Here is a 24757-nt window from a genome sequence, read left to right on the forward strand (position 1 = left end):
TGGAGTCTCAGGAACTGAGCCCAAGGCAAAAAGAGGGTCCTGAAGCCCGGTGCAGGCCGACATGGCCCGGCTTGCAAGGCTAGACTGCCTGGGAGGGGTGGGGGATGGGTGGGTGAGAAGGGGAATCTCTCCCGGGATGGCAGTGTTTTCAGGCAGGGGATGGAGGGTTAGGGCTGACCTGAGCAGCCTGAGCAGCTGGAAGAGGGAAATCAATGAGGGAAATGTGCAGATGCACTGCCATTTTATTGATGATGCTTCCAGACACTTTGTTCAGTGCCAGATTGCAGAGCATGCTTCCCCACAAGCCAGACCCAAGAAGCCAGACCCGAGGATCTGAACCGGAGGGCCTGCCATTGTTTCCCTGAGCACCCTCTGCCCCAGAGGGATGAAGAAACACAGCTCAGACCTAGGAGAGCCTTGGGGTGGGGAGAGCTTGCTGGATGCCCTGAGGCTCCTTATTCTAACATTCCGGAGACAGAGTAAGGAAGGAGCCAGGATTAGGTTTGGACTTTATCAGTGTGCCTGGTGCCTGGTCTGGGCATTCCTTGTATAGCCCCAGCTGGCCTGGAGAGTTCCAGAACTGGCCAGTGGGAGGGAAGTCCAGAAACAAGATTCCTCAGGAAGCAGAGGCAGACATCTCTACAGCTTCAGAGCTCCCAAAACAGAGGTGGAGCACGGTGGAGGCAGATGAAAGTTAGACGCATGTTTTCAGATTATTGGGAAAGCCCCAGCTAATTGGGCTTTGGGGACCCCAAACTCCTGGGAAGGGTGGAAACTCCCTGGAAAGGTACAGGAAACTCTACTTTATTCTGCTCCTTGAGTAGGGAAAGGGATGCTTATAAGGAGTCAGAAGTCAGATTTGTCCCTTTGACTCCTTAAAATATAGATTATTTATTTCTGTTCTTGAAAAAAAATCAAATCAGGCATCCCCTACTTGAGTGGGATTTACTACCCCAGAACGATAAGGGCCCTTTTGCCCTCCCCCAGTGCCGGCCTCGGCAGTAACTGTGTTTAACTGAGGCCCTTTCAAGTGCTCTAAAACACCCCTTGGAAATAAAATGTAAGCTTTAATTGCTGTTCAATTACTTGTCAGCATTTCATATGATTTATGACCTAGTTCTGGCGCATTTTTGACCCAGTTAAAGACTCATAAATAATATACTTTCACTAGAAAGAATGAGAGAGGGAATAGAGGTTTGTTAGAGGCATCTTTTTATTGTCGATTCAGTGCCAGCAAGCTGAATAAATATCTAAGGATGGACTCTGGTTCTATATAAAAGCATGCACAGTGAGAAGCCAAGAGCCACATTTATAGAGCTTAGATTCGTTTTTCCTTCCATGAAAGTGCTAAAGTCAGTCCAATATATATAATGCTAAACTATTAGGCATCAAAAAAGGCTGGTCCCCTTCTACCTCAAAATGGCAGCTTCACCCTCACAGGCGAGTACATTTCCTGAATAATTTTCCTCCCCTTCTGGGATTTTGATGCCTCTTCTTGCCCACATTATTTCTCACCTTCCTCCCGGGCTGCTAGCCTTGGAGCCGCCAGAGGCCCTCTCAGACGCCTTCAGGAGGACACCCCCTTGAATGGTAGAAAGGCACCACCGGCACCATTGCTGCTCCAAGTATTCTTCTAGTGCTGAGAAAATGTTTTCTTCTAGTCCTCCCTGGATGAGAGATCGGGAGCCACGGGGATCTGGGGAAACTGGTGGAACCAAGGGGTCCTCTTAGTAAGGAAAAGCTCTGCGATTTTGGTGAAGCCGGGCGAACTGCTGTGGGATTTGTCTAGAAAGGGCTCAGCGGCGGCGGCCAGTAATTTCTGGAGGTGGAAATCAACAATCGGTATTTTATCTTTAAAACAAACAAACAAACAAACAAACAAACGCCAATAACAAACCGACAAATAGAAACCTTCCGTCAGTATAAATTATTATTTTAAAATAATCTCGCCTACGCTTGCTCCAAAGCCAGTCCTTTGGATTTCAGCAGAGCGGATTGAGACTGGGGCGCCGACCATCTGCACGCCAGGACGTCGGACCTTCGTCTTGAGGTCGGAGCCCCACTTCTACCCGCTGAGGCCGGCAGCCCGGGAGCCACCTATGGGGCGGATAGAGGCCCTGGCCGGAAGCGAGCTTCTGCCCCAGATATCCCAGGGCTCCCACAGCTCTTCAAGTCCGGTCCCTGCGTTTTGCCCAGCAGGGTCTTGGCGCCAGCGGAAAGGTATGAATTCCGGGCGCCCCAGCCCTTGCTCCGGCGGCCTCGGTCCCCTTGGCCCAGAGAGTTCCTTCGCAGGGCGGGTTTTCACGGAAAGCTGGCCTTCCTGGCAGCTGGCTTAGCTGAGAAGGCGGTGAGAGTCGCGTCAGCAGTTTGGAGGAGAAAGTGCGGGTTGATTATTGACCCACGCCTTCTTTCTTCAAATGCTACATCCGATCGGGCTGGTTTGAAGAGAAAATGCCACCGAATGGATTTTTGCAGCGGCTCTCACCTCCTACGCGGCCGGCTCCCCCTTTCAAGTTGCGCTGCAATATGCCATAAGGAGCAAGTGTTTGCTGTTTTGTGCTCTGTTTACAGCTTTGGGGCGCCGAGTCATAAATCTTGCCCAGCCATAAATGACAAAAACCATTGGTATGCATGAGGCCACCCTGGCCCAGAGTGCTTTTTGATTTCTCCCTTTTCCCCTGGCTTTGTTTTTGCTCTAAGGTGACACTTTGGCTCCTTGACAGTTTAAACATACTACTTATATTTTTAACACCTTCCTTTGAGAAGAACCCGCCGTTGACACCTTGGGATTGCAGGAAATCTCCATTTCTTTCTTTTTGCTACACTCATACCCTTGCAGAATTTGCTTCTGAAGCTGGGGAGCTAAGGAGGCTTTGGGAGGACAACCATCCTCTTTCAAGTTGTGGCAATATTACCAGGAAAATTCGGGCCTTTCTCTTGCCCGGCTCAGTGTTACTCCATCCCACTAATTACGACTATATATATATATATATATATATATATTTAGGAATCCATTTGAGAAACCACGTATTCCCCTGCCGTGTGTGTATGCGTGTGTAGATAATATATATATTTGGAGTCAGAGCTTTATCTGTCTTTCCTGTGGGTAAGCTGCGTGTCTGCACTGTGAAATGGGCACACGAGCCCTGCGATTCACGTTTCTAAACACCCTTGGGTGTTCCTGAGCCCAGAGCATCCCACTTCACTGCTGGAACAAGAGTCTGTCTTTCCCAGGGTACTTCCCTCCTGGCTGCTAGGATGTTAGCTGTTTCTGCCTAAAAATATAACCGAAGAGAGCCCAGGTGGCTCTTGGGGGTCTCTAGAGAGCCTTATCCCAGCTCCCCAATCCCAGACCCAAAGATCTGTTTGGGGATGGCAGGTGAAGTAAACCGGGCAAAGTCTGGGAAACTCACTTCTCTTGGTTCTCTTTCCCCTCACCACACAATTGGAAATGTCCAGGGCAGAGGAATACATAGTTTCTCAAACGGATTCCTAAGAAATAGAGCCCAGCAAGAGAGCCCCTTTGTGAGAGCCGTTTGTCCTCATTAGCATAATTTTCCTGGACTTTAGTGACGCCTGGGAGCAGGAGAGGGAGGGAGTTGGGGGTGGGGGGAGGCTGCCCTCCTCTTGCCACCACGGAGCTCCCCTTCTCCCTCCGGTCCCTCCCTTCGCTTCAGCCCCATCCCCCACACCGGCCCGCGCTTCCCCAGCCACCTTGGTCTCCCCTCCCGCCCGCCCCAGCACCCCCCACCGCACCCCTGGACCAGACGCTGCTCCGAGTGTAATATTCATAAGAAACATACCCAAGTCGGTGCCACTAGCCCAGGCAGAGCCCGGCGCCGCACAAGCGCTTATCTCCGGGCCGCGGCTGCTGCCCTCGGGAAGGGCAGGGGGCGGGGGTGTGGGGGAGGGGTGGGTGGGTGGGTGGGGTGGGTGGGAGGGGGGGTCCAAGCCGCCCCAGTCGGCCCTGGGCGAGCCGTGCCGGAGCAGCGAGGCGGCCACGCTCTTCGCGGCGGCGTCCGGGCCTCGGGGTCTCCTGCCAGCCTGCCGTCTCGGCTGATGCTGAGGGTCGGTGCCCATCCTGCGCCAAGGGGACCCGGCCGGGCCGCCGAGCCGGGCCGGGGGCCGGAGCGGGTGCCGGAGCCTCAGCCTGAGCCTGCGCTCTTGGTGCTCGTCAGAAGTTAAGGTAAGCAGGGCCGCAACCGGCCGCTCCCGTCGCTGAATGGCGGAGTTTACGTCTCGGTGATTTATGGCTGCAGACTTAAATCTCGGTTCAAGAAGAGTTCACAAGCCGGAGCTTCCTTCCCGGCAGTGACTGATACCCTTACACTTCGAGTTCAGGCCGCTTTCCCATCCCCGCCCCCAACTCCTGCCTCTGCCCTAGCCCAGCCTCAACTTTTCTGGGTTGGAGAGGGAAGGAGGGTAGGCAGGAGGCTCCGGTCCGAGGAACCTGCCCAGATCTGGGGCAAGGGAAGGCTATGGAAGAGGAGGGAATGGGAAGAGAGAGCGATCTCAGAAGGACAGAGGTTGAATTTGGGCACATCTTCCAGAGAGACAATAGGGCTTGCTTCCTGCACTCAATGTAGCCTCTTCAACTCTCTTTCGACTCTTGCACCTGGAGATTATTGTCCAGAAACGGATCTTTGTAGAGATATCTCCCCTCATCCCCAGCCCTTGCTTAAGGGTACAAAGCAAAGTTTTCTGGCTGGCAATTCACCAACTTCTTTACTAGGTTGCAAACTTTGGGGGCTGGGTTGGGGTGAGGGGATGTGTGAGCTCCAAGGTGGTGGTCTGCCAACCTCAAACAATAGGGAGGATTTGGGTGGGATCTCAGAGTCAAATTCATGTTTTAAGTTTGTGGGGGCTGTTGTATGCTCTTTGATTTTCACAGATATTTTTGTTATTTTGCAAAAAATTCATAACTTGATAAAAAGGCTTAAGTAAGTAGCAGGCTGGTATAACCAGTGATAATGGATTAGCAAGTCACTAGAAATATTGCATGTGCAAAGTCAACTTAATTTTGTTTTATCTAATATCTTGCTGTTTGAGTGTCTCATTTTCTTAACCTGATATTTTATTTTACACAAGCTTGGTATCTAAAAAATTTATAATGCAGACATTAATACTGCCAAATGTAATAAGAACTGTTTTTGGTAAAAGAAAAGGAAACTGATACATTAAATTGCTATTCAGTTTTAAGTTTTATTTTATCCTTTATTTACTTTCAATCATGATATGTATAGCTTCCTATTTCCAAAAGAGAATGCTCCAGGGCTCATGATCACTGACAGTAACTCTGGATAAGGGATGCTGTAATTTTTAATTGAGGTTCTGGAAAATTAATTATGTCTGTTTTGCAGATGTTGGTCAGATTGTTGGCTTAATAATGAAATCTAAAGGAGTCCATTATTAACAATGAAATTATAATCATCTTCTGGTAGATGCAATACATTATCTTTTTTCTATTTAACAAAGCATCTAATATTCCTTGAGAACTTGAATAACTCTGGCACTCAAATACATAGTTGGGTGGAATGAAGCCATTTTCTTTTGAATTTGTTATAATTTTCTTAAGTGGTCAGAGGGACTGACATTCTGAGTGTGTGTGTGTATGTGAATATTTGAAACTCATGGAACTTTTCTGTACTGAGAACTAGAGGTTGACCATGCAATCGTTGAAAACAAAAAGAAAACAGATATAACTTTTGCAAACTGCTTTCTAAATGAAAGAGGGTTGAGAAGGTTTTCAACTGCTTTTTAGATTTTCAGTTATCCTTTACCTGGTATTTCTGAAGCAGGTAAATAGGCCAAGTAACAAATATCAACAACAACAGCACACAAAGATCTGGAAACTCTGGCAGGATTTTATGGCTTGTGGTTCCATCCCTCGTCCGGAGCCAAATGACCCCCATACATCAAATTACATAGCAGTTTCTAAGACAGAACCTATTATCGTTAAGTTGGAAGGAGAGTTCAAGCCGTGGTCATGGAGATGAACGCTGGTTTTTCAGGTTCCTGGTGGGTTGTTTTTTTTTCTCCAATCCATCATGTTTTAACAGGTAGAATTTGATAGTTGCCCTGAATAACAGCACCTCAGAAAGTCCAAGACAGGAGGGTCTGGGAACCTTCTGTAACTAGGGGAAAGAAGTGAGGGTGCCTTGCTGGAAAGTGCCTGAGTAACAGGGAGAGGAAAAAAGTAAAGAAATCTCTAGGATTTGAGTTGCAACTTGCTGTTGGTGGTGAAGAGGAGGTTATTGTTGGACCCTCCCTCTAAACACACACATATGCACACGTAATGTGTGCCACCCAAAGTTTTCCCTCCCCCCCTTTTTGGCCACGAGGGGTCCATTTGGAGGAGATGAATCATATCCCCAACAAGGTGAATTAAGTGCCTTACAAGCTCAGCTTCTGAAATCCAGCATGGTTAGATGGGGCAAGTTGGCTGAAATTTTTTTGTGCAAACCTCTCTTGGAGGTAGGAAAGTCTAAGAAGGAGCTGGGTGGGAAGTTACCCTATCCCAGGGTTCTTTTGGCAAATATCAGTCCTAAAGCGGAGAAAACATTGGCGACTCAAGCTCCCCTTTGCCTCTTCGCCCTTCCCGAGATTCCCAGAGTGGAGGAGTCCTGGGCCCTCTGGAGGAGGCCAAGGAGCAGAAACTAAGTGACACCCTAAGTTTCTTCTTCCCTGGAAGAGAAAACTCCCAGCCTTGTTTCTTTCTAGCCTATCAGGCCTTTCTCCTTTTGGACCCCGGCTCCTGAGAGTCAGCTTCCAGCCCTCACTCATTTTCCTTCTCTCTCCCCGGAAGATCCCCCAACTCCAGACGCAAGTTAAGCAAATATTTGTAGCTGCCAGTAAATTCCAGCGGTTTTTTTTTTATAGCGCGGCTCCCTGCGCCTGGGGCCAAGTCGTGCTGCTAAATATTGCTGACCACTTTTTCTTTTATGGCTTTCATGTCACTTAGCTATTGAGAGTAAGATGGATTTGCGCGGAGCCCTCACCGCGCTGCGCTTCTCGCCCCCCCCCCCAGGTCTGCGCGGGGCGGCCATTGGCGGCGGAGTGTCACGTGACCGCGGGGGCGTGCCAATGTGCGCCCTCACGGGTGTCAAACCTCTGTCAGAGTGTGCGATCAAGATCGTGAAACAACGCGATGCAAAAAGCGACCTACTACGACAGCTCGGCGATCTACGGTGGCTACCCCTACCAGGCAGCCAACGGGTTCGCTTATAATGCCAATCAGCAGCCGTACCCGGGGTCCGCCGCTTTGGGTGCCGACGGCGAGTACCACCGACCCGCCTGCTCACTCCAGTCGCCCTCCAGCGCCGGGGGCCACCCCAAGGCACATGAGCTGAGTGACGCATGCCTGCACACCCTGAGCGGCCCACCAGGCCAGCCCCCAAGCCTGGGCGAGACGCCCTTGCCCCCGCCACCGCCCCAGGCCGCGCCCCCTGCCCCACAGCCGCCTCAGCCCCCACCTCAGCCCCCTGCACCCAACCCTGCTGCGCCTCCGCCCCCCTCTTCTGTCTCCCCCCCTCAGAATGCCAGCAGCAACCCCACCCCTGCCAACGCAGCCAAGAGCCCCCTGCTCAACTCACCCACAGTGGCCAAACAAATCTTCCCCTGGATGAAAGAGTCTCGACAAAACACGAAGCAGAAAACCAGCAGCTCCAGCTCAGGTAAAAGAGTGCCTTCTGGAAGAGGGTCCTCTGGCCTGGCTGCTGCCCCCAAGTTACTGCCCACCATATCCAGCATAGCCTAGGAGGGATGGAGCCTGTCTGGAATTCGCTGCTCCCACACCACTCCCCACCAAAAAGGTTTTCAGAGTCTTTGCAACTTAGGGAGGTGATAGGCCTCTGTGGGCTGGAAAACCCCACAGACCTGCGGGAGTCTCTCTGGACTTCTCCAAGGGCAAGTAGGGTCTAGTGTAGTTGGAATCCCTTCTTGCTCCACTCTCAGAGTTAGGACCTCTGTGCAGAAACAAGCTGAGCTCCACTGTCCATCTTTTTAGCACAGCTCTTCTAATGAAACAGTGACATCCTCCTCATGCTGAAATGTGGCAGAATAAAAACAGGCCTAATCACCCTCCAAGTCAGAATCAATGCTTTGCCTATAATCAGAGCCAATTTTTGCTCCAGCAGATGGAGTGGCTGCCTTACCTCTGGGAAGACCCTACTCAGACTTAGTACAATGAAAGCTGCCAAAGATCTCCTGGGGGAGGGGGATGCAGACTTGTCATCCTAATGGGAACCACATGGGCCTCCTGGAAGTAGGCTCCACTAGAGGAAAGGCCCCAAGCCTTAGGCATCTTAGCATTTTTGGTTACCTTTGCCCCTGCCTTCTCCAGTTGCCAATGCCCTGCTCTGAGCCTGAGCATCTGGGACCTCCGGAGCCAGGATTTAGGGGGCCAGGGAAGACAGAAGGGTACAAGATTAGTGGACAAAAGCTGGGCAGGCTGCTTAACAACATAGGAAACCCTAAAGAATAGGACCTAGCATGAAGGGCCTAGACCTCCCCACCAGAAATGAACACCTTCAATGGGATCTCTTCCTTTGGGCAGAGAAGGCTTTCCAGTTTGAGGTTTCCAGTCTGGCTGTCTCTTGGAATGGGCAGGAGAGACTCTTCCTGGTTAGAGAGAAATAAGTGGCCCGTAGAAGCTACTGCCTAATTATTGTCAGACAGCGTGGGAGGGAAACAAGGTTTGAGTGTGTACATTAGGTTTCCCACATTTCAGTTACTGTGAAGGGAATGGAGATGCTGAGACCGGCCCATAGGGAGGCTGTTTTCTGATAGGCCACAGAGACTAGTAAACGCCAGAAAGTTAATAGCTCTAAAAGGAAAATCCAGACCAGGAAGGCAAACTAGGGATGATACTTCCCTGTCCTTTTCCAGAGAAGCTTGTGATTGCTCCTTGGCTGAATGAGGGACTACCACTGTTTTACCCACGAGGAGAGAAGATAGCACCTAGTTCCTACTTCTCTCTGGGCCCTGACAGAAGGAGAAATCTTTGGGGCCTGAAGGAAGGAGGGGCCGGGCTGGGTCAGGGGCTGGGCGGGGCCGCGGCAGCCCCTGACGCCGCTCTTCCTCTCTCTGTCCTCGCAGGCGAGAGTTGCGCTGGCGACAAGAGCCCACCCGGGCAGGCTTCGTCCAAGCGCGCTCGCACGGCCTACACGAGTGCGCAGCTGGTGGAGCTGGAGAAAGAGTTCCACTTCAATCGCTACCTGTGCCGGCCGCGCCGGGTGGAGATGGCCAATCTGCTGAACCTCACCGAGCGCCAGATCAAGATCTGGTTCCAGAATCGCCGCATGAAGTACAAAAAGGATCAGAAGGGCAAGGGAATGCTGACGTCATCGGGGGGGCAGTCTCCAAGTCGCAGTCCCGTGCCCCCTGGCGCCGGTGGCTATCTGAACTCTATGCATTCGCTGGTCAACAGCGTCCCATATGAGCCCCAGTCGCCCCCGCCCTTCTCCAAGCCCCCCCAGGGTGCCTACGGGCTGCCTCCCGCCTCTTACCCTGCGCCCCTGCCTAGCTGCGCACCCCCGCCACCCCCACAGAAGCGCTACACTGCGGCAGGGGCGGGCTCAGGGGGCACCCCCGACTACGACCCGCACGCTCATGGCCTGCAGGGCAACGGCAGCTATGGGACCCCACACATACAGGGAAGCCCCGTCTTCGTCGGGGGCAGCTATGTGGAGCCCATGAGCAACTCCGGGCCAGCCCTCTTTGGTCTAACTCACCTCCCCCACGCTGCCTCGGGCGCCATGGACTATGGGGGCACCGGGCCTCTGGGCAGCGGTCACCACCACGGGCCGGGGCCTGGGGAGCCGCACCCCACTTACACGGACCTTACCGCCCACCATCCTTCTCAGGGAAGAATTCAGGAAGCACCCAAGCTCACCCACCTGTGATGGTGGGCTCGGGGCTACCCGCCAGGAGAGTCTCCCCCACCCACCTTTTTGCTTTGGTTGCCTTTTTTTTTTTTTTTAACGTTCTTCCTGCCCTTTCCTTCCTTCTCCGCCCCCGCACTCCGTTTCCCGGTTTCCCCGCTCTTTGGTAACGCATTTTTATAGTTTATGTGACGTAGCAATCTTGGTTGCTGTAATGGCTGTATCAGTAGCGATATTTATCTCTTCCTGCCCCTCGCTAGGCCACTGGCCCTGCATCCTTTACCTTCTCCACTCTTTGGTCAGAAACAGGGTATATGAACAAATTTTCTAGTCGTTTTCAATGTGAATTTGTTCGTACATTATGGCTCCCGAGGGGAAGCGATTACTTTTTTTTTTTTTTTTTTACATTTTTAGTTTTTTTTAATTGCACTTGTAAAGAGAGAGAAAAAAAATCAAAGGCGCTTTGAAACAGGGGCTCCCTGTGCAAGGATAACTAAGTGTCCGTCTTTCCGTGTGTGTATGCTGGTGAACAGTCAGATTTATTTATATTTTTTTTTGCAAGCATTGAATAAGTTTTAAATATTATTTATCCCCATCCGTTCGTATTTATATTAAAGAAATTCTGTACCCTGATTGTTCAGAAGGGTTCTTGGACCTTTTGTTCAATTGTGTATTGGCGTACATAGAAAATTTTTTTATTTGAATGGGAAATAGAATTCCTTTAAACGGTAATGATGCAATAAAACCAGAGAAGATCCAGCTTTTGAAAACAGTGATTTAGATATGAATCCGGCAAAACTAAAAAAAATCATCTGTAAACGCGAAAAATGCTAGATTTGAGAGTTCTACATTCCTTGCTGCTCACATTCTGAGAAACAAAACAAAAAGAAATAAAGTTTTTATTCTGAATAATATCCTTGTTAAGAAGACCGTTCTTTGGCTGAAGACGTGGGTCTTCGTGGAATTCAGACCGAGGCGAGCCGGCAGAGCAGGCCGGGCGCAGCAGCCCTCCGACTCCAGCATCCGGCCTGGCCAGGCTATTCGCCTGGAAGTTCCGCGAATTCTCAGGATGGCGGCTGGGGCGCCAGGAGGCTGCGGCAGCTCTGGTAACGCTGGGCAGCCCGCTCGCTGGGCTGCCTGGTTCGCAGCTGCTGCGGAGGCAGGCCGAGGGCGCTGGGGCTGCCGAGTGCTGAGCATGGAGGAAACAAAGGCATCCCAGCCCACGGCGCAGCGGGAGCGCACAGGTGCCCCGCGGCCCGGCCGGGAAATAACGCGGAGCTGTCTTCTGCTTCACGCTCTTCCTCGGGCCAAAGCTGACCAGCTAAAGCCTAAATCCCGGGATTAGCCAGGCGCACAGAGGATGCTGAGCACTTTCCGGGAGCAGTCAGACTCCTGGTCTCCTCTAGGAATGCTTAGCGGTCCATTAGCGTGTCCGGAGGAAAGAATGGTTCCTAAAATCTGCACGCGGAGCGAAACAGTTCGAAAGGGATTGAGGCTCACCCGGGTCTCCAGCAAACGGAGGATTAAGCTGGGGAGAGTCACCCTGAGCCAGCCCTTCCCCAGACTGCCTAAATCCCAGCATCAGCTTCCTACTGAATGTAGTATTTGGCATTCTCTGAATTTATTTCCTCTTCTTCTTCCCTCCCAGGTTTCTTTTTATGGCCCCAAGTGGAGGGGGTAGAGCAAGGAGATCGGTATCTTTGAAATAAAAGGCAATTTTATAAGTACTTTTTTCATTTGATGCTACAGGAGCTAAATATTACATTTCCACTCCTGGATTTAAGAAAGGCTGCCTACTGACTGGCTGGTAGAGGCGAAATAAGGCGCAGTAAAGGGAAATATTTTAATCTTCAGATTTAAGGATTACTGGAGAAAGGAACCAAATTCAGAAAATACAAACCTCAGACCTGCATCCCCATAATCACCCCCTTCAGAGCTAGAAGTGAGGAACCGTTTTCACTTGGGGACCAGGAGCATCGGATGTGACAAATAAAACCCTATTCTCCCTGGATTGTATCTTTCAGAGGCAGAAGTGGAAAATGTCGCCATTTTGTTTGCAATCCAAAATATCCATCATCATGGCTTCTATCTTCCCCCTGTGAAGCTCCCTCAGTTGATCCTTAGAAGCAGGCACTGGAGCCATTTCTGGGTATCTGCCGGGTCCCATCAAGCTGCTTTTAGAGAAACTCCTCACGGTTTAAGGAAAAGGCTCAGAGGATGCAAAGCCAGGCTGCTGTTTCTCTCACACCCAGAGGTGCTTTCTCCATATCTGTCCTGAGGCTGTTGAGAGATATACATAAGTCCTTTTTAAAGGGTTTGGGCTGTAGGAGAAGTAGATTTGCTCCCACACCTCAACCTCTGTGCCAAAATATGGCGCACCTAAAAATGCAGAGGCTGCACAACCAGGCTTTGTGAGAACTAGAGCTTCCCTTTTGGTCACGCTGAGCAGATACAGGAGTCTTCTTTTAAGTAATCAGTTTAGAGACACGTGTAAAATTACCTGGAAAAATAAGGAATAGTTGGAGGAGAGATTCACCTAAGGATGAAGATCTTTCATGGATACCACTATTTGAACCTATTTCTGAAATCTACTCTTTAACTGAGGGAGGGATGGTTTGGAGGCTTTCTCCTTCCCCCAGGGCTAAGGTTTTAAAATGAGATTCTAATATGATTTCCCATATTTTACTGGTCAAGATATTCATTTTGGCTTTCAAAGAAAATATTGATTCACACCCCCCAGTTTCCTAGATATTAAAAAGAAATCCTTATTAAAATATCTCAGGGTTAAAGTAATAGATTTGGGAAGATTTCAGTGTTGAGTGGTCAAAGAAAAGGGTTTCTTCCAGATGGTATTTGAATTAAGGCGGCTGAGGCGGCCGAAAGCTCTCACCCACGCAGCCCCTGACAAAGCCTCAGAGATATGAAGGCAGCGCTGCTCCCTCTCTGCACCTCCCTTCCCTTAAGCCTGTAATATTTTCTGGTAAAAGCAAATGCCAACAGCCACCATCCCAGAGTATGCAAAGCACACTTTTTAAAAGCAGCCCTATAACCCTCTTCACTGCCAAAAAATTTTTTTGAAGACTAGTTTTCCTTATTTACTTGCGTTTCTTGCTCTCCTCTTTGCTCGACCACATTTTATCTTGGAAGGAGCTGGAAGCTGAAATGTGTTCTTAAGGGCTAGAAGCTGTCAAGGCTTTTGGTGAGCAAGATTGATCGTGCCCAGACTTCCTTCAGAGCTTTGTTTGGAATAAAAGCAAGAAAACTGAAAAACCTCACATTTTCCAAAATAGCATCTCTATCAGCAAGGCAAAACTCTGGGCTGCTCAATGATACAGGCTACTTTATATCTAATTTCCACCTCAAACCCTCTTTGATGCCGGCCTCAGAGATGGGGTCCTGTCTCTGCTCTTTGGTTGGCCTTTCTTGTTTTCTACTTAGATTTTTCTCTGCCTCCATCCTCTCTCTCCCTGGCCATCAGAATGATTTATTTTCCTGCCACTGATGCCTGCCGGCCTGGGGGAGTCTGATCACTTGGTCCCTTTCAAAGGAAGCAAAAGCGAATACCCATCCTTAGTTTTTTTTTGCGGGGGGGGGGGAAGAGGTACCTCCAGATCTATCTTTGAGCCTCCTCCCCTCTTTCTGGCTTGGTGGATTTTTAAAAAGTTATTGTTTGGAACCTAAAGGTGTTATCTTTTGAACCCTATAGCACCGTCCAAGATTCGCTCAGTCTCAAGTCTCCTAATTGGAAAAAAGAGAATGAAGGAGAATGAAAACCTTTATAATTCCTCCTTGGGTCGCCTCCTCTCCCCGCAGCGCTGTTTCTCACAACAGAACCCGGAAGCAAACGTCCCCGGTGCCCAAGGATCAAGAAGGTGTGGGAGGCAGTTCAGGCTGCCAGGGAGCATTGGCTGTATCTGAACCAACCCCAGCCCTCAACCAGAGCGACAAGGACAAGAAGAAGGGTAGAAAAAAAGAGAAAGGGAGGGAGAGAGAGGAACAAGCATCTTCTCTCCCTGCTGGTAACTTCCAACAGACTTCCTGGAAATCGGAAATACTCACCGCACCCGAGCCCTACGGGTATGAAACCCAGAATGCCAGGAGCCGCACGCGCCTGCTCGCTCGGGGCAGCATTTCTTTGGCTGGTCGCCGCCCTGGCTACGGGGATTTGGACACATGGACCTGGGGTTGTTGTCTCGCTTGGCACATGCATCTTTCTCCAGCCACTCCTGAGAAGTTGATGGCGCAGGAAGGTTGGGAAGCTTCGAGAGCCTCCTCCCGTTTTCCGCTTCCCGCCGGAGCCAGATGCAAAGCTGCCGTGGAATAGCCTGCTAACAATGGGCCGGGGGCGCAGACTCTGGGCTGGACACTGGAAGGGGGGCGAGAGGCTGCGGGGAGAAGAGGAGGCGGACAGAAGAGAGAGGGAGGGAGAAAGGGGGAGAAGAGGAAAAAGAGGGAAAGACAGACAGACAGGAAGGAAAACAGAGGCGAGAGAGATCAGTTTTGAGATCCAGGAACTGGTTTTAGGAAAAGTGAAAAAGGAAATGAGAAAGAAAAGGAGGTACCCCTCCCCACCAAACTCTTTCTTTTCTTCTCTTTTCTGTTTTTTCTCTCTCCCCATTTCTCTCTTCTCCTCTTTCTCTTTATTCTCCCTCTCTCATCTCCTCTCTCCCTCTGCACCTTTCTCTTGCTTTAACAGAACTTATGTGGCTGGGATGCAGGGCCCTCGGGTGTCAAAACTTTGAAGATTAATGGATTACTTTGTTAATGACTGCAGGCGTCAGACTGAGGTGCTTAAATGATTTGTGAGGTGCGAGGCGTCTTCCCGACAGTCCCAAACAATGCACGGAGTGTGCGGGGGAGGCAGAGGGCAGCCGCTGGCGGGACCGACAGCAGGGCTCACACTCACACACATTCACACACTCACACACTCCCAGGCGCACACACGCCAACCAGATCCTTGCAGATCAGGAGGTGCACAGGCAACCTCGCCCCCACGCACTCCGGGACATCCCCAATCACACCCACATATATGTATTTTTGCCCTGAAAAAAGTGTAAATAAAGCCTCGCTGGCCCCCAATGAGGCGTTCCTTCCCGACTTTTTTGGATCAATCAAACAGACAGTGGCTTCTTTTGATTAAAGCCCAAATTGTCATTGGGCAGAAGCAATCATGTGACAGCCAATTCGGTCCAATTTCAACCTTGTCTCCATGAATTCAATAGTTTAATAGTAGCGCGGTCCCCATACGGCTGTAATCAGTGAATTAGAAAAAAAACACCCCAGCAGCGATCTTCTATGATAGATTTTTTTTTCCTCTGCGCTCGCCTTTTACCTGGGCCTTGCCCCCCCAAAGCCCCTCCAAAAGAGGGAACTTTTTCTCCGAGGGGGCTCCAAGGAGAAGGCCATGAATTACGAATTTGAGCGAGAGATTGGTTTTATCAATAGCCAGCCGTCGCTCGCTGAGTGCCTGACATCTTTTCCCCCTGTCGCTGATACATTTCAAAGTTCATCAATCAAGACCTCGTCGCTTTCACACTCGACACTGATTCCTCCTCCTTTTGAGCAGACCATTCCCAGCCTGAACCCGGGCAGTCACCCTCGCCACGGCGCTGGCGGCCGCCCCAAGCCGAGTCCCGCGGGCAGCCGCGGCAGCCCGGTGCCCGCTGGCGCCCTGCAGCCGCCCGAGTACCCCTGGATGAAGGAGAAGAAGGCGGCCAAGAAAACCGCGCTGCCGCCGGCCTCCGCCGCCGCCGCAGCAGCAGCCACCGGCCCTGCTTGCCTCAGCCACAAAGGTCAGTCCAAAGACTTGGCCCCAAGTCCCCGGGATCCTCTTCCTTCTCCCGGCTGCGCTGAGAGCGGCTGTGGGGGGAGGGGAGAGTGGGCTGGGAGAGAATGAGAGGGAGAGATGCTTGGTTGCCTTGTCCCTGCCCCTGTGGGCTCAAGAGTGGGTTTGATGGAGAGGAAAGGGGATCCTGCGCTCTACGATGAGACATACATATTTTTAGGAAGTGGGGGGAAACTTTTCCGAACTTGTGTAATGTGGGATGATTTATTTGAGTTGGAATTGACCTCCTCTTGTCTAGTTGTCCTAGAGTTTGGCTTTTTGACAGTAATGAAGAGTGATAGATCGCTCTTGCTCAGCTAAGCAGCTGATGCATTAATTATAAATTGTGTTGTGGCCGATATAAAGTTTACTCCCGTATGAAGAGGTTGGGGGGAGCCACAGGCATGAATTCGAGAGAGGTGGAGGAGATGGGGTCTCTCCCGGCTGGGCTCCCAGGAAAGGCAGTACAATAGCTCTACTGCATCCAGGGGCGGCCATTTTGTTGCAGTTGATCTTTTCTGCTATATTTATTCTCCAGTGGAATAACCCCGCTCGGACCCCTCCACCTCCAACTGTGAGTGTGTCTCTTGTTGGTTTCCCTTTCCGCAGAATCCCTGGAAATCGCCGATGGCAGCGGCGGGGGATCGCGGCGCCTGAGAACTGCTTACACCAACACACAGCTTTTAGAGCTGGAAAAAGAATTTCATTTCAACAAGTACCTTTGCAGACCCCGAAGGGTGGAGATTGCAGCGCTGCTGGATTTGACTGAGAGACAAGTGAAAGTGTGGTTTCAGAACCGGAGGATGAAGCACAAGAGGCAGACCCAGTGCAAGGAAAACCAAAACAGCGAAGGGAAATGTAAAAGCCTTGAGGACTCGGAGAAAGTAGAGGACGACGACGAAGAGAAGACGCTCTTTGAGCAAGCCCTTAGCGTCTCTGGGGCCCTTCTGGAGAGGGAAGGCTACACTTTTCAGCAAAATACCCTCTCTCAGCAGCAGGCTCCCAATGGACACAATGGCGACTCCCAAAGTTTCCCAGTCTCGCCTTTAACCAGCAATGAGAAAAATCTGAAACATTTTCAGCACCAGTCACCCACTGTTCCTAACTGCTTGTCAACAATGGGCCAGAACTGTGGAGCTGGCCTAAACAATGACAGTCCCGAGGCCCTTGAGGTCCCCTCTTTGCAGGACTTTAACGTTTTCTCCACAGATTCCTGCCTGCAGCTTTCAGATGCAGTTTCGCCCAGTTTGCCAGGTTCCCTCGACAGTCCCGTAGATATTTCAGCTGACAGTTTTGACTTTTTTACAGACACACTCACCACAATTGACTTGCAGCATCTGAATTACTAAAAACATTAAAGCAAAACAAAGCATCACAAAACAAAAACCCCTTTGACCAGGTGGTTTTGCATTCTTTTATTCCGGGAGTTCATATTTTTATTTTATTTTCTTCTTGAGCTACCCCTTCCCTCCTTTAAATGTTGAAGATTTTCTGTTTAGTGATTCCCTGACCCAGTTTCAGAGCCATCTTTTACAGATTATTTTGGAGTTTTAGTTGTTTTAAACCTAACTCAACAACCTTTTGAGATTTCCTGCGAGCAATATATGAGGCCTGCAAGAAAGTGATCATATAATTGTATCTTCACTTTCTATTTTTGTATTACATTAGGATGCACTGTCATGCATATTTTTCATAGAATAAATTCTCCTTTGCTATAAGTAGCTTTCTTATTTTTCTCCCCCTCTTTTTTCAAGGCTCATACGGTTTCTTTTTCTTTTAGTCTAACTTGGTAAATAAAATCATAGTCACAATTTAACTTCTTTTTTCAATTTTAATACATTTATTAAGGTGGCATGTTCAAAGTCTTCAATGGACTGCAACAAAACAGAAAACAAACAAAAATGGCTAGGGCTTCTAATAAGTGTTTTTGCTTCTTCTTCTCCTCCTCCTTCTTTTTAAAGGGAATAGATCTGATTTTCAATGCACAGGTTCAAGCCATAGATTTAAATTTGTAATAGAGACAGGATTGGGCAGTCTAAGATTTGGGCCAAGCCCAAGCTCTTGAAAGTGGAGAAATTAAGTGCCTACAGAAACCCCCAACTCCCGGAACGAGTAACATGGAGTTTCTTCAATAAGCTACCAGTCTCCAGGTCAATAACTACATTATCAACAATTCTTTTATTTATACACGTTTGTTTCAAACATCTACATGTCAACCCCCTCCCTCATATATCCCTCCACATTTTCAGTGTGGTTGATTAATCTCCCAGTTGTTGATGGGTTCAGGCAAAACAGACCTAAAAGATAGAGAAAACAGAAAATAAAACAAAACAGTGATTACTATCTGGAAAATGCACCCCAGAAAAGGTTCTTTCCAACCCTGTGGTTCAGTCACTCTAGGATTCTTTTTTTTTTTTTTTTCCGGGTCAGAAAAATCAATATTTCATTCTTAAAACTGTTTACATTGTTAATAATGGATCACTAAAGCTTCGAAGTCAGGTTACCAAGTTGAGATTTAAAATTGTGTGTTTCTACACCGTAGGTTATAAATTAAGCCAGTTTCTAGAAAGAGAGAAAAGCACTTTAAATGAAATACCAATAAAACGTGATCTAGGGTGTGTCACTGGGTTGTTGCTTTTTCCCCCCTCCCTTCTTAGGTATCCCCATGTTTATTTTTCCCTTTCTGAGCTCTGTTCTTACTTACCGTGAGAAAATGCAGCATGTAAGCAACATGCGTGTGGGACGGGTTGATTTAAGAACCCAGCTCTTATCAGCAAAGGCTTGAAAGTTCCAAGGAAAACGCAATGTTTCTTCATAGATTTGCTCCCTACCTTCCCTTGCCCCTTCCTCCACTAAATCTCAGCCGCGGCGGCAGAGTGTAGGGACTATGGCTGGTTTCCGGCCCCAAGCTCATCGCGGAGCACGGCGTCCTGGCCGCGGCCAGGGCGGCGCAGCTCCTGGATACGATTCGTCCTACGCTCATAAATCAAACGCTTTCTATGAATGAGAATGTCGTCAAAGAGATCAATTGCAGGAACACATGCACAAATAAAAATCCTCTTACGTATTTGCCGGGGATCCCCGTCCGAAAGCATTAAGTTAGAAGGCGTTTAGTCATAATTCATTTTTATTGCTCTTTTAAAACAACAGCTTGGCTGAGCTGCGGATGCCATGAACAGCTCAGGGCCTCGGCAGCGTTTTGTTTCTTCCTTATTCCTTCCCATTCTAGTAAAAGAGCCCTGAAAGAGGCGTTTTGAGCCAAGCAAACCACTTGCAGGCGATCATTTTAATCTTGACCAAGCTTGCCTTTCACCCACTCTCCCAAGGCGTTGCAAGAGACCAGTGCGAATCTTCGGGTGCTGACCTACTTGCCTAGAGGGCTAAGGGTCTCCTACTCCGTGGAACGGCCCCCAGGATTTCTAGGGGGAGGGAGATTGGGAAAGAATTGATCGAGCTACAGAAGCCAAAGGCTCAAGGCCAGGGGAGGCTGCCTTTGTGTGCGGTTCCCGGAGAGCGGCGCTCTGGGCTGCCAGCCGAGGCACAGCCGGCCCGGCTGCGAGCGCCCGGCCTGCAGGGAGCCAGGAGCAGTAAACAGAGGAGGGCGGCCGCGGGCCTGTGTGCTAGTGCAAGCTCGTTATCCCAAGAAAAGGACTCCACCCAAGATGCCCCCGAAAAGAGGCCAGGAGAGAGGAAGAGAGGCTGAAGGAGAGCAGCGCCGAGACGGCGGAAGTAGCAGAGGAGGTAGAGTGGCTCCAGCTGGGGTTGGCTTTGTGGCAGGCGCCCTGCAGCCGAAGGGGTCCTGAAAATCCAGGCTGAGGAGGACAACCAAGGTACAGGAATGAGACAACAGGGGAAAATGTACCAACTTGCTCGCTCAGGCTTGGAGGGAGGAATACTCGCACAGCCAGCACTTACCTACCTCTTCACATCCTGTCCCCTCCCCCACAGGAGTTCCTTCTCTCCCCGCTGCGGGAAGCTGGAGCTGGCAAGGAAGCCGCCTCCAGGAGGACTGCCTTGCCTTTCCCCTTCTCCAAAACCAGGATTCCCAGGAGCTGAAACTGGGGCAGGGGTGACCTTTCCTGCCTGTGCTCCCTCTTAACCATGCTTGGGATGGATCCAAGTCACAGAGAAATACCATTCCAAAAGGAAATGTTTGGGGAGAATGTTTCATTGCTACTGAGGGAGACCAGGGTCAAAGGTCTGCGTGGATTTTCTTTCTTGAGGGGACAGGTCTGGGGGGAACTTCAGTAGTGGAGAAGAGAATACAGAAGACTGAAAGGGTGACTAACATATTTGAAATGTGCCTGCCTTGAAAAAAAAAACTTCCTTGTTCTAACGGGAGGAAAGGCTGAAGGGGAGTGGAAACTCCAGACCCACATACATTCCTCACTATAAATTTAATCTGTCGGATTCCAACTTTGTACACATGGTTGGAGTAAAATTTATACAGCATTGGCTGTAAAGCTTCTTGGATGATCTCTCGATTTCTCCTACCCAAGATTGCATCAGTTCTTGATCTGTTTGGGTTTTTCTCTCTACAAGCCCAGGGTTAACGTGAAACCTAATAGTAAACAACAATTAACTACCCCATCAGCCTCAGGGTAGAAGGAGGGTGATGGGGAACAGGACCCCTGGCCTGGGATGACACTCAGATTTGCACGTGTCTTTCTAGGCAAAGACTAGAAGGTTCTCATAAGCAACTACACAGTCCGTTGGAAAGGGGAGGAGGTGACGTTGGGGTAAAGTGTTCCGTCCACCATCAGCCATCTGTCCACCGCCACTCCCACCTGCCAGTCCCCACACCCACTCCAGACGTGCAGCACAATGAGGGGGGTTATAAAAGGAAGCTCTCTCTTTCTTCTAACATCCCTCTCCAGAAAAAAAGGAACGCGAGGGGAGTTCAGCGTAATTTGTTGGAGCTGTGGACTGGCCCTGTGAGGCCCACGCAGGCTCCTGGGTCTCCGGGAGCTGGCAGATGGCCTGCAGCACACGGCCCGGCCCCCACGCTGGCCACGTCATCTCTCTCCCCCGCCCCCTACCCCTCAAAATCCGGCGGCTAGTAGTTCCGCATCCCGGAGGGTTCCCCGTGGAAAACTGAGCGGGGGAGACAAAGGGGCGGAGGAGGGAGAGAAAGGGGCGGAGGGGGAAGATAAAGGGACGGAGGGGGAAGAGAAAGGGGCGGAGTGCGAGGAGAGAGGGAGGGTGGGGAAGAAGAGCCTGGCCGCCCCCGGCGTTTTCGGGGCTCTTCCGCCCCCGCCCCCGCTCCCCCACCGCCGGTCGAATTACAGAAGCTCCTCATTGCCATGCTAACGACGAGAAAGGGTAGTTGGGAGAGAGTTTCGGAGACCATCCAGGAGAGAGGAAAGTTTCTTTCTTGCCCTCGTCTCCTTCACGCTCACCCAGCCAGCCCTCTGCGCTCTTCCTTATCCATTCCGAGCTTGGAGAGCCGGTGGCCCAGCCTCGCCCTCCGCCACGGTTTTCTGCGCTCCTCACAGCCCCACGGCCTCCCAGTCCATCCTCAGAGCAGAGGAGTCGCCCTGGGAACCCGGGGCACTGTGTCAGCCGGATTCCCGGCCTTCCTGCTCGGCGCGCTCCAGGTTCGGCCCGCGTACTTCCGGCCACCTGGCCCACTGATTCCCGCCCCGAGAGAGCCGAGAGGCCTCTTCCCTTCTCACCTCTCGCCAGTTCATCTTTCGGTGCACGGTGGGGAGGAGGAGGGGACGGGGACGGGGGACGCCTCCCAGCCCCCACCTCTCGGAGGCCGGAGGGGGAGGGAGCAGCGGAGTCGGGCGCGCGCAGAAGGCAGGCTCTGCTCTCCTTCGCCGCAGCACACCGAATCGGCCTGACAGTCGCTGCCGCAGCTGCCGCCGCCTGGGCTGCCTGGGGGGGCGACTGCGCGTCACCTAGATGAAGGAGCGCCGGGGATTTAAATGCCACTGAAATGGTGATCCATCACCGCGGAAGCCGGCAAACTTTTGCAGGAGGCTCAGCCATTGGTTGACACCGTCACGTGCCCCTCCCATAGCGTCCTCCGCCCTCCGGCCCCCCCCTCCTGCGCACTGTACATTCATGTCATTTTTCTTCTCTGGTCCCATGGAGGAAGTGAGAAAGTTGGTACGGTCACCCAGGGCTTCGCAGGACCAGGTCACTCAGTGACAGATGGACAATGCAAGAATGAACTCCTTCCTGGAATACCCCATCCTCAGCAGTGGCGACTCGGGGACCTGCTCAGCGCGAGCCTACCCCTCGGACCACGGGATTACAACTTTCCAGTCGTGCGCGGTCAGTGCCAACAGCTGCGGCGGCGACGACCGCTTCCTAGTGGGCAGGGGGGTACAGATCGGTTCGCCCCACCACCACCACCACCACCATCACCACCCCCAGCCGGCTACCTACCAGACTTCCGGGAACCTGGGGGTGTCCTACTCCCACTCGAGTTGTGGTCCAAGCTATGGCTCACAGAACTTCAGTGCGCCTTACAGTCCCTATGCGTTAAATCAGGAAGCAGACGTAAGTGGTGGGTACCCCCAGTGCGCGCCCGCTGTTTACTCTGGAAATCTCTCATCTCCCATGGTCCAGCATCACCACCACCACCAGGGTTATGCTGGGGGCGCGGTGGGCTCGCCTCAATATATTCACCACTCATATGGACAAGAGCACCAGAGCCTGGCCCTGGCTACGTATAATAACTCCTTGTCCCCTCTCCACGCCAGCCACCAAGAAGCCTGTCGCTCCCCTGCATCAGAGACATCTTCTCCAGCGCAGACCTTTGACTGGATGAAAGTCAAAAGAAACCCTCCCAAAACAGGTCAGTCCTGGAGGTTGGTGGATGCTCCTTGATTAATCTGGAAGGAGCTGATATGCTTAATTTCCAAATAAAATTAATAATTTTTAAAATAAAAGGCTTTTGTATCGAACTAGTGTTGTAGTGCATGAAGAGCATGGAGAGGGTGCCCAGAGGTGTTGGGGCAAAGAAGCTTCAGGGACTGGTGTGTTTTCAAGGATTTTATACATTAGGGAAGTAGGAAGTGTGTGGGGATGGTGATTGTGAAGGTAGTGGTCTGTTAATATCTCCAGGCTCCATTAATCACCGTCTGACCACGCTAATGGTTGACTTCAGGTTAACACTTTACACCTTATCACTCACCCTCCACAGCTCGATTTGTGTTGAGTTCTTGATCTTTCCTTTACCTGAGTGTTGCCACGAAGTGTGTAGGGGATTTCAAGTTGATTTAAAAATTTTTACCTTTCCGTCTCATGGCTTCCCACTTTGCCCCAGGGAAAGTTGGAGAGTACGGCTACCTGGGCCAACCCAACGCGGTGCGCACGAACTTCACTACCAAGCAGCTCACGGAGCTGGAGAAAGAGTTCCACTTCAACAAGTATCTGACGCGCGCCCGCAGGGTGGAGATCGCTGCCTCCCTGCAGCTCAACGAGACCCAAGTGAAGATCTGGTTCCAGAACCGCCGAATGAAGCAAAAGAAACGGGAGAAGGAGGGTCTCTTGCCCATCTCTCCAGCCACCCCACCAGGAAACGAGGAGAAGGCCGAGGAATCCTCGGAGAAGTCCAGCTCTTCGCCCTGCGTTCCTTCCCCGGGGTCTTCTACTTAAGACACTCTGACTACCTCCCACTGAGGCGGCTCCAGCCCCTGACCACAGCCCAGGCATCTCTTTGGGCTAGGACTTCTTACCCAAAGCACACGCTTAGCTTATTTTTCTTTCCATTTACAATGTCTTTCTTTCTGATCCTATCTGGGGAGCTCCTGGCCAGGATAATGTGTTTGCAGATAATTCTGGACCAGAGACTTGGTAAGGGTTAACACCTTAATCCAGATTGGGTGCCAGCATCAATTTTCTGGTGGGCCTTAACATCCCTCCTGCTTTTAGGAGAATTCACAGAACCTGCTGTTCCTTTCAGATGCCCTTTTGGAAAATAGTTCCCTTTGCCAACAGAAACATGTCAGAGGGAATCTTCTCATCTTTTTATCTAACTACATGTACAGCTCTTCCCTCCCTTGCCCTTGAAAGTAGGATGTAGTAAAAGGAGAGTCCAGTAGCTCACGAAGAAGAGATGCACTATGTGTTTACACAACTAATTCATCCCTAATTTAATTCAGTTTCATGTGTGTGAGTTTGCTGTTTGTAAATACTTTGTCCTGAGAGATTTATCTTTTTACAGATTTTCTAGAAATGTTTAGATTAGATTACTAAAACAGGGTGGGCAAACTCTCAAAACTGGTACAATTTTATATGTGCTTATAGGTGAAAGAACAAATTCCCTCATTTAAACCCAATCGGATGCCTCAGAGGGTAGCCTCAATTTGTTCTTACAGTTAAGAAGGCCTGCAGAGCACAAAGTTCAGAAACCAGGCTTCCCGTGCTAAGTCTCTCCTAATCCCTACCCCTTTCTTCTCGGGCCACCCTCCGTTTAAAATTTGTGCTGGATAATCCAGAACCTAAAAGTATTATTCCAACCAACTTCTTCCTTCCACAGTTATCTTAGCTGGATATGTTGTATTTTCAGCTCAATTGTTAATGTGATGGATGGCACAATGAATGTATATTTTGTGTGATTCGTGAAGTCTTTTGCATGTCGCACAATGTTTGATGTTCCCGAAGTACCACACTGAGTTCTATCAGTTATCCTTTGTGAGCCTATGATATTCTCCATTTCCTGTACAATCAAGAACAGCTCTGAGATTCTAGAGTGATATGATCCAGAGCAGAGTTTACGGGTTTTAGGATGTCTGTAATAAATATATATACAAGTTTCAGGTATGCTTAAGCATCCGTGTATTTGGCTGGGCTACAATTTGTTAATTCCTACATTGGCACATTTCATGTGGGAAAAGGGAGAAGGGTAAATATTTTCAAAGAGATGAAACTTTTCTTGAATAAAAGTTAATGTTTTCCATTATCATGTAGCTGAAACTCCCCCATGAGTATAATTTCCCTTAACCAATGTCTGTTTAATAGGTTGATTCTCTTTAAAATTACAGCTCCTTTATTATAATCAAAGCTCATAATGAAAAAAAAAGACTGGTGAAGAAAT

General features: G+C 50.2%; 5 protein-coding genes and 1 long non-coding RNA gene across 10 annotated transcripts in view; 4 read left to right on the forward strand and 2 right to left on the reverse strand.

Annotated features, from left to right (window-relative positions):
• The window catches only part of HOXA5 (homeobox A5), a 30038-nt gene extending 25814 nt beyond the window's left edge, over positions 1 to 4224 (forward strand). The window contains exon 7 of the transcript XR_013523909.1: positions 1987 to 4224. The gene's annotated coding sequence lies outside the window, so the exon portion shown is untranslated. The remainder of the gene's footprint in view (positions 1 to 1986) is intronic.
• HOXA3 (homeobox A3) overlaps positions 1 to 10793 on the forward strand; it is a 33128-nt gene extending 22335 nt beyond the window's left edge. For 2 of the 4 annotated variants that reach the window (XM_035253565.3, XM_054237137.2), the window contains 2 exons: positions 7028 to 7673; positions 9097 to 10793. In XM_035253565.3, the coding sequence (XP_035109456.1) occupies positions 7148 to 7673; positions 9097 to 9902 (1332 nt within the window). In that variant the 5' untranslated portion in view covers positions 7028 to 7147 and the 3' untranslated portion in view covers positions 9903 to 10793. Of the gene's footprint in view, positions 1 to 1986; positions 2221 to 3959; positions 4187 to 7027; positions 7674 to 9096 lie in introns of those variants that run through there. The other 2 variants (XM_035253563.3, XM_035253566.3) reach the window with 2 other exon arrangements.
• LOC118143651 (uncharacterized) lies at positions 1196 to 4236 on the reverse strand. The gene is made up of 2 exons (XM_054237139.2): positions 3804 to 4236; positions 1196 to 2435 (listed from the first exon to the last, which is right to left on the reverse strand). The coding sequence occupies exons 1-2, from the start codon at positions 4078 to 4080 to the stop codon at positions 2302 to 2304; spliced, it is 411 nt and encodes a 136-aa protein (XP_054093114.1). The 5' UTR covers positions 4081 to 4236; the 3' UTR covers positions 1196 to 2301.
• A 4308-nt stretch (positions 10794 to 15101) lies between the features above and the next one.
• Positions 15102 to 17518, forward strand: HOXA2 (homeobox A2). The gene is made up of 2 exons (XM_002751454.7): positions 15102 to 15673; positions 16315 to 17518. The coding sequence occupies exons 1-2, from the start codon at positions 15286 to 15288 to the stop codon at positions 17052 to 17054; spliced, it is 1128 nt and encodes a 375-aa protein (XP_002751500.1). The 5' UTR covers positions 15102 to 15285; the 3' UTR covers positions 17055 to 17518.
• Positions 17519 to 17525: 7 nt separating this feature from the next.
• Positions 17526 to 21608, reverse strand: LOC103794762 (uncharacterized). The gene is made up of 2 exons (XR_622197.4): positions 21381 to 21608; positions 17526 to 18002 (listed from the first exon to the last, which is right to left on the reverse strand). It is a non-coding gene; the product is annotated as an uncharacterized LOC103794762 (long non-coding RNA).
• Positions 19164 to 24757, forward strand: HOXA1 (homeobox A1). Of its 2 annotated transcripts, XM_035253569.3 has the most exons (3): positions 19164 to 22215; positions 22419 to 22513; positions 22985 to 24757. In XM_035253569.3, exons 1-2 carry the CDS (start codon positions 21865 to 21867, stop codon positions 22476 to 22478), a joined length of 411 nt encoding a protein of 136 aa, XP_035109460.1. In that variant the 5' UTR covers positions 19164 to 21864; the 3' UTR covers positions 22479 to 22513; positions 22985 to 24757. The 2 variants fall into 2 exon arrangements, with proteins under 2 accessions (XP_035109460.1, XP_002807080.2); XM_002807034.7 differs by having other exon boundaries at positions 19164 to 22513.

The sequence above is a fragment of the Callithrix jacchus genome, chromosome 11, assembly GCF_049354715.1.
Source record: "Callithrix jacchus isolate 240 chromosome 11, calJac240_pri, whole genome shotgun sequence".
NCBI classification, from domain to species: Eukaryota; Metazoa; Chordata; class Mammalia; order Primates; family Cebidae; genus Callithrix; species Callithrix jacchus.

Coding starts and splice junctions, on each gene's coding strand:
- HOXA1 (XM_002807034.7), top strand. CDS start 21,865: ATGGACAATGCAAGAATGAACTCCTTCCTGGAATACCCCATCCTCAGC. Junction 22,514..22,984: donor AAGAAACCCTCCCAAAACAG/GTCAGTCCTGGA, acceptor ACTTTGCCCCAG/GGAAAGTTGGAGAGTACGGC.
- HOXA2 (XM_002751454.7), top strand. CDS start 15,286: ATGAATTACGAATTTGAGCGAGAGATTGGTTTTATCAATAGCCAGCCG. Junction 15,674..16,314: donor TGCTTGCCTCAGCCACAAAG/GTCAGTCCAAAG, acceptor CCCTTTCCGCAG/AATCCCTGGAAATCGCCGAT.
- LOC118143651 (XM_054237139.2), bottom strand. CDS start 4,080: ATGGGCACCGACCCTCAGCATCAGCCGAGACGGCAGGCTGGCAGGAGA. Junction 2,436..3,803: donor GGCTAGTGGCACCGACTTGG/GTATGTTTCTTA, acceptor TCTTCAAACCAG/CCCGATCGGATGTAGCATTT.